Raw genomic sequence first — 7989 nt, 5'->3', positions numbered from 1 at the left:
TACATGTGCCGATAGTCCTGTAGTGTGTGTTTGTGTGTGTGTATGTTTGTACATGTGCTGACAGTCCTGTAGTGTGTGTGTGTGTGTGTGTGTGTGTGTCTGTACGTGTGCCGATAGTCCTGTAGCCCTGGCAATCCTGAAACTTACTATGTAGACAAAGCTAGTCTGTGTATCACCATGCACAGCTTGGAAATGTCACTTTATCCCACCTGCTTACCTGATTATCTTCTTTCCTAGGCAGTTTTCCTCTTTTTCTGCCCCTCCTATGAATATCCTTAGAACTCCTGAAGTGTTCCTTTTTTCTTTTTTGACTCAAGTTAGATTCTTGAGGCCAGCTCTTCTTTAGAATCTGAATACACTTGTCAAACATCACAGGGTGGAATACTTGATTGACTACACTGCCTAGTCATCAGGAACATAGAATGTGCATGTTAGGTTTTGTTTTTTGTTTTGTTTTAAAGATAGGGCCTCGCTAACTTGAAATTCATAAACCTCCTGTTTCATCCTTTGGAGTGCTGAGATTACAGGCATGCAACTCACTCCAACAGTGTGAGCTAGTTAGGTTTAATTGTCTTAAAATATGTATATTAGGCGAGGGAGATGGCTTAATGTAAAAACACATGCTCTATAAGGATCCCCAGAATTTACATAAAAGCTGGGCAGGCATAATAGCCTGCCTGTTAATTCCCCACACACGCAGACAAGGGATCCCTAGGACAAGTTGCTAGCCAGCTGAACTGACCAAAATTGATGAGGAACCGTGAGCTCTGGGATCAGAGATATCCTCTCTTAATAGAGTGGGGATCTATGAGGAAAGTCATATGACGCTAACTTCAGGCTTCATACACATGTGTACACATTTATCATAAGCATCCAAACACACACACATGCACACACACATACACACAATATGCATTAACAACAGATGCAAAGTTTAAGAAGCAAGAGATGGCCTTTCCATCTGACCCTGAGGAACTGGTGAGGCGTCAGTAAAAATGTCATTTTCAACTTCAGTCCTAGAACAGGGTAAAAAGTATATAATAACTGCTCTGCTGTATGGGTTAGGAACTAAGTAAAAAGTCTGTACATGTTCAATACAGAGCCAATCATCACAGGCTTAAGAATATACACAGTATCAACAACATAACATTTTCAAGTATTTTTTCCATTCCATTGGTTGCATATAAACGTGGAACCTATAAACACTGAGGGCCAGATGTATACATACCTGGTATTTCTAGTAGCAAAAAATAGAGGCCAGCAGCATGAAGGCCATATTCTCGATATTGTACACTGGCATCTTTTTTATGTGCTTCCTGGACGAAGTGACAGAATAATGCCACCAGTGTATTAATGGAAATTTTATTCTCAATGAAGAAGGTCCAGATGCTCTGGGAGGAAAGTGCAAATCACAAAAGTCAGTAATTAGATGAACTGGAAAAAGCCTTCTGTTATTTACAAGGACCTAGCCTCTCAACAGAGACATGAGGAGTGCAGCTGCACTTCAGTGCCTGCTTAGCATGCTCAAATCTTGGGCTGGATCCTTAGCAACATGCATGTACGCACACACACACACACACCCACACCCACACACAGTCTAACTACTAAGTATAAGTGTCTGCCATTTCCAAAGAGAGAGAAACAAAAAACTAAGGTGTTCTGGTCTGATTTTGAAACAGCACCACGAGTCTGTGTATTAAGTGTTTGTTCCCAGCTGCAGGTGCCATACTGTAAGGCTGTGGAAGTTTTAGGGTAAGGATTGGCAGGCAGAAGAAGGTCCCTGTAGCAGGCTTTTGAAGATTACAGCCCAGGCACAGTTTGCTACCATCTCTGCTTCAGAGTCCATAATGATGAAAGACGTACTGTAGCTTGTTTTCTGTTGCTATGTAAACATCATAACCAAAATCAACTTGTGGGGAGGGGAGTTTATTTTGTTTATACTTCCAGGTCATAATCCATCACTGAGGGAAATCAGGGCTGGAACAAGAGTAGAAACTGAGGCAGAAGTCTTGGAGGAATGTTGCTTACTGGCTAGCTCTCTGCCCTCTGCTCAGCTAGCTTCTTATACAGCTACCCTACATAGTTATGGTATCAGCCACAGGGACTGAGCCCTCCTATATAAACTAAAATCATGAAAATACTCCACAGACAAGCCCACAGCATTGGTTCCTCCCCAAGTCCATCGCATGTATGCACAACCACATAGGCCTTGAGCATCTTTTAAAAAAACAAAGGCTAACAAAATAACAAAATTCAGGAAATCAGACTGCATTTCTGCCTTCCTTCAAAAGATAGAGCAAAAAGCAGGGCATGTAGCACATGCCTCTAACCTCAGCATTCTCAAGGCAGAGGCAGCTGAACCTCTAAGTACGAGGCCAACCTGGTCTACAGAGTGAGTTCTAGGACAGCCAGACTAAACGGTGAGATCCTGCCTGAAAATCAAACAACCAGAGACAGTAACAAAAAAGATAGGGTAAGGGATAGGCAAGGCTGCAGAGAAGCCATGCTACACAGCACAAACTACTTTACAGACAAACTGGACATGATGGTATGTCTAGAATCTCTACTTGGGAGGCTGAAGCAGAAGACGGAATTTGAGGCCAGCCTGGAGGGCACAGCAAGTCCCTGCCAGAGAAGAAGAAAAAGGGGGAGGAAAATCCTTTTGTTTGTTCCTTCCTGGACTGGGCACCTCCACGGACTGCACTATCTAGTCACCAGAACTCTGCTAGTGGCATCACCTGTGCAGAGGCGATCCCATGGCTGCTATCTAGTCTGCGGCCTTCACACCCATTACTGACCACTTCCCTGTGGCCTTACTCAAGAGCTCCCCATTCCTACTATGTCCTCCTCTTGCCCTACCTAGTATGAGCTTTTTCATGTCTACTCACACCCCGATCCGGAACATTTTGCTCTCACCTTCTGGCTTTGTGATCTGCACTTCTAACTACCAGTCGTACCTTTCAAGGATCTTCAAACATGATCTCACCGTGGTTAATGTCCTCTTCGTAGCAGTGTTGTTCTAGGGTTTCACAAGCAGTACTGGGAACTGAACCTCAAGCCTCATGCACACTGGCTGAGTAGCCCTTCTTTCTTTCTTATCTCATACATAACTTGTAAGTTTATTCTATCTAAAATTTTTTTCCTGTTTTGAGCTTTTCTTACCAATTTCCACAGCTAAACTACAGACCACACCATTAGCACTCAGTATATACTACCCCAGCAGTTTCTCAGGGAATCTCACAGTGCAGTTTTTCACACTGAGTCTGCCTATGGGGAAGAACATTTGTTCTAAACAGATCTACTCATGCCGTAAGTAAATAAATGCATGCTACTTAAAATAGAACCTCATACATAATCATGCCTTATTAAGTTTACCACATTCCGCAGGTGAAGCCCATTTATGCTGGCTAGTTTTATATTATCTTGACATAAGCTAGAGTTACTTGGGAAGAGGGAACTTGAACTGAAAACTTGTCCCCACTAGACTGGCCTGCAGGCAAGCTTATGCAGCATTTTCTTGACTGATGATTGATGTTGAGGGGCCCAGTTTGCTGTGGGCCGTGCCATCCCTCGACTGCTAGTCCTGATGCTGTAAGGTAGGCTGAGCAAACCATGGAGCAAATCAGTAAGCAGCACTCCTCTGTGGCTTCGCTCCAGGATCCTGCCCTGACTTTCCTCAGTGATAGACTGTTATTCCAAAGTGTAAGATGAAATAAACCCTTCCCCCACAAATTGCTTTGGGCATGGCGCTTTATCAAACCAAAAGAGATCTAATTAGGATACCATTAAAAATTACCTGTAATCTGTTCTCAGTTTAACTTACTGTCCTATGTCCACATGATTAGAAATTCCGAATGCCATCCATAGCACACGGTAGTAATTCTAAACATTCCTTACATATTCCCACTATACCTCCACCCTAACCCTCTCTTCTAAAGTACTCAATGGAATGCTTAGCATTACTCTAAAGGGATGTTTAATTAGATGATTTATTCTTGAGCAGTCCTATCTGGCCTGGAACTGCAACTCGCAGAGATCCACCTGCCTCTGCCTCCTAAACTGATAGCAGAGTGGTGCATTATCACATATGGCCTATATTAAGGCTTTTTTTTAAATTCTGTTTCTTAGCCTTTTGGGTTTCTCTTTTTCTCCCTTAAAACACTTTGTTAAATTACATTTACGTGGTTTGTGTGTGTTTGTGTGGATGTGAACACTTATGACCAGATCACACAGCACATGTATGAGGGGCAGAGGGCAATTACAGGAGGTAGTTCTTTCATTCAATCACATGGGTCCTGAGAATCAAATTCAGGTTGTTAGGAATGGTAGCAAGCACCCGTCTTTACCTGCTGAACACTGAGCATCCAGCCCTCTTACTGGCCCTTCTGGTGTTTGAGACATGATCTTCTCTATAAGCTTAAATTTACAGCAACAATCAATCCCCTGTTTCATCCTCCCAAGTACAGGGATTACAGGTGTGTGCCACTATGACAGCTTATTTATTTTTATTTTTATTTATTTTTTTAAGACAGGGTCTCACTATATAACTCAAGATTTCCTGGAACTCCCTACATAGACCAGGATGGCCTCAAACTCACAGAGATCTGCCTGCCTCTGTTTCCTGAGCGCTAGGACTAAAGGTATGTACCACCATACTTGGCTGACCTTTTAAAAAAAAGTTAATGATCTCAGCATCAACAAGCACACGGAGGCTGGAGAGATGCCTTAGTAGGCATAGCACTTGGCTCACAAAGCATGAGATGCCCAAGCTCGGACTCTCAGATAGCAGCGACAGGCAGATTCCTGAAGATGACTGGCCAGCTAGCCTAGACTGCTCAGCAAACTTCCAAGTTAGCGAGAGACTACTAACTAACTCAAAGGAAAATGTGGAAGGCATCTAAGAAGCAGGACTAAGCTGCACTCTGACAGCAGTGACCTCCACCAGCACAGGAGGCAGAACAATGTTCTGGCTGCGTGTAAACCACCAACTACTTACTGCTTCAATACAAGCTTCCTTGAACTGTTGTTTCACTCTCGTGGCCTTTTCACTTGGTTTCACCTTTAAACTGCTATTGTGAAAAGGTGGTCATGTCTTGAAAACAAAAATCACAACTAGAGCCTCAAACTTTTTGGAGCAAAGCTACTAGGACAGTCTGATGAACAAAGTACAATTTTCGCAATACTCTGACCCAAGAAAACTATTTTTAATTTAAACTATAATGACTCTCATCCACTGCAACACATAAAAGTGGGTCGCTTGATTGACTTCTTATCTTTTTACCTCTAGAGATCCGTTTTCTTCAGCAGCAAAGGGGAAAAGACTCCCATAGAGTGATGTGAATGCATCTATTCCGTTCTCTAAGATCTCTGCTACTATGCTGGGATTCAAAGGCTCAGTCTCCGTGAAGTCCAGTTCCCACACTGAGTTCACCCATTCTTAGGAGAAAATGGAGTAAAATTAGTAAATGCTCTCAAACAAGTAAAAAACAATCACCTTTAGATGTCATGTATATTCTAGAAAAGTCACTATTCACATATATGACCACAGTCATACAGGTGTCATATGTAATAAAAGGAAAGCTATCATTATTAAGGAAACCTTTTGTAAATTAAGCATGGTGGTCAGGAGTAATACAGGCACTGAGGCAAGGGATTACCACAAGTTCAAAGCCTACCCAGAGCCATATGGTGAGTTCTAGAAGAAACAGAAATGCTCAGCAAGTCCCAGTCTCAAAAGTTCAAGCCGGGCGGTGGTGGCGCACGCCTTTAATCCCAGCACTCGGGAGGCAGAGGCAGGCGGATCTCTGTGAGTTCGAGACCAGCCTGGTCTACAAAGCTAGTTCTAGGACAGCCAGGGCTACACAGAGAAACCCTGTCTCAAAAAAAAAAAATGGTTCACAGCCATCTCTATCCCCAGTCCCAGGGGATCTGACACCCTCTTCTGTAGGCGCCAGGCATGCATGTGGTACATAGACAGATATGCAAGCAAAATATTCATTCACATAAAATAAAAGTAAATCTAGAAGAAAACATGTTTTAGATGGAACAGCTTCAGGAAATTGTTCTTGAACAAACTTAAGTGATCAAGTTTTCTTGTGAGCACCACCGAGAAGACACAAGCATCACAGAGCGCATCAGCCTCTTCTCTGTGAAAATCTCATAAACACGGTAATAAACCCAAATAAAACATACACCATTTCACTGTGCTCTTGAACAATAAAGTCTTGTTTGTGTCAAAGCAGAGAAACCTCTTCCCAAAAAGTCTAGAAGATACACGCTGGGCTCCTACAAAAATACTCAGTGACTCCCAAGCACGAAATGAGAAGAATGTGTGTCTAAGAGACAGCAACACAGCCTTCCTGGGACATCCCTCAACACACTTCTCTACCTAAATTCAACTCAGTTTTCTAACCAACTATTCCTCCACCCCATCTAAAATTTGGACCAGTTAAGTTCGTGACTATTTCTATCTCAAATTAGCAGTCAGGAATATCTTTAAATTAATATTCTTTATAAGTTCATCATCACTTGGGAGGACACTTAGGAGGAACTTGGACAGAGCATGAATATAAAGACAGAACTAGAGATGAGGTATCACACTACGCTCAGCAATTTGGAAGACTCCTCAGAGTACAATCTGTCCATCATCTTCTGTACACTGGAAGTTTCAGTAGCCCAAGTCCTCTGCACAGCACTCCTTCCAAAGGCACACAAACTGTCTGAAAGAAGACACAATGGGGCTGGGAAAGCAGATCAGTCAGTGGTAAAGGGACAGCCACAAGCAAGACTGGGTCCAACACCCAGAAAACTGAAGACTGTGGCCAAAGCTCTCTGAACATGCAGCAATGTTTCAGTGCTCATCATAGGAGGTAGCTCGATACCATCACTAGCATCAGCTCAAATTTGGAAGGCAATGACTGGCCCTGGTTTCAGAATCTTAGGAGTATCAGTATGACTTAAGTCATATTACTTTTAGTATTCTTGCGTCTCTACTTCATCTCTAAGATGTAATAACACCTACTAATTACACAAAAAATGTTTTGGTGGTAGTGGTAGCAGTTTTTAGGTTTTTTTTTTTTGTTGTTGTTGTTGTTGTGTTTTGAAAACAGGGTTTCTCTGTGAAGTCCTGGCTGTTCTAGAATTTATTCTGTAGACCAGACAGGCCTCAAATTAAGAGACTGACCTGCCTCTGCCTCCTAAGTTCTGGGATTAAAGGCATGCACCACCACTCAGCCTAACAGAAGTATTTTTTTTTTTTTTTTGGTTTTTCGAGACAGGGTTTCTCTGTGGCTTTGGAGCCTATCCTGGAACTAGCTCTGTAGACCAGGCAGGTCTCAAACTCACAGAGATCCGCCTGCCTCTGCCTCCCAAGTGCTGGGATTAAAGGCGTGCGCCACCACCGCCCGGCCTAACAGAAGTATTTTACTGGAAGCATTTGGAATATTAAACAGGTAAAGTACCCCCTCAAAAGGTGGGTAGTGGTGAATATGAGCAATATACATGATATACATGTAGGAAAAGGTCTTAATAAAATTCAACCTTTTGTAAACAAACATATATTGATAAAAAAATAAAAACTAAAAGGGTTGGAGAGATGACTCAGTAGTTAAGAGTACTGGCTGCTCATCTAGAGGACCTAGCAACCACACAGAGGCTCACAATTCTCTGTGAATCCAGTCTTAGGGGCCCCAACACCCTCTTCTAGCCTCTGTGGGCAGTAGGCATGCATGTGGTGCACAAACACACAAACGCGGCAAAATAGCTGTACACATAAAAATAAAGATTAAAAAAGAAAAGCATTCTGGTGTCAAGTACCCTAGTTCCCATAAACGACTCTGCTCCTATTTAATTTTAGATTGCCATCAAATCATTTCATTTCCCATCTAATTCAAATCACTCCTCATCTAATTTTTTAGCTGCAAAAAGAAGATAACTCCTGCTTTGCTGACTTAAGACTAAAGAGGAAAAATACCTCGACACACAAAGAAA

General features: G+C 42.5%; 1 protein-coding gene across 1 annotated transcript in view; it reads right to left on the bottom strand.

The window, feature by feature from the left end:
* Ncapd3 (non-SMC condensin II complex subunit D3) overlaps positions 1-7989 on the bottom strand; it is an 89610-nt gene that overhangs the window by 74746 nt on the left and 6875 nt on the right. Inside the window, exons 3-5 of the mRNA XM_005346972.3 lie at positions 5282-5436; positions 1229-1391; positions 218-402 (exon numbers count right to left, since the gene is read on the bottom strand). Of these exons, the coding sequence (XP_005347029.1) occupies positions 218-402; positions 1229-1391; positions 5282-5436 (503 nt within the window). The remainder of the gene's footprint in view (positions 1-217; positions 403-1228; positions 1392-5281; positions 5437-7989) is intronic.

This window comes from Microtus ochrogaster, chromosome 5 (assembly GCF_000317375.1).
Source record: "Microtus ochrogaster isolate Prairie Vole_2 chromosome 5, MicOch1.0, whole genome shotgun sequence".
NCBI lineage: Eukaryota > Metazoa > Chordata > Mammalia > Rodentia > Cricetidae > Microtus > Microtus ochrogaster.
This window is presented reverse-complemented; position numbering and strand designations above follow the sequence as displayed.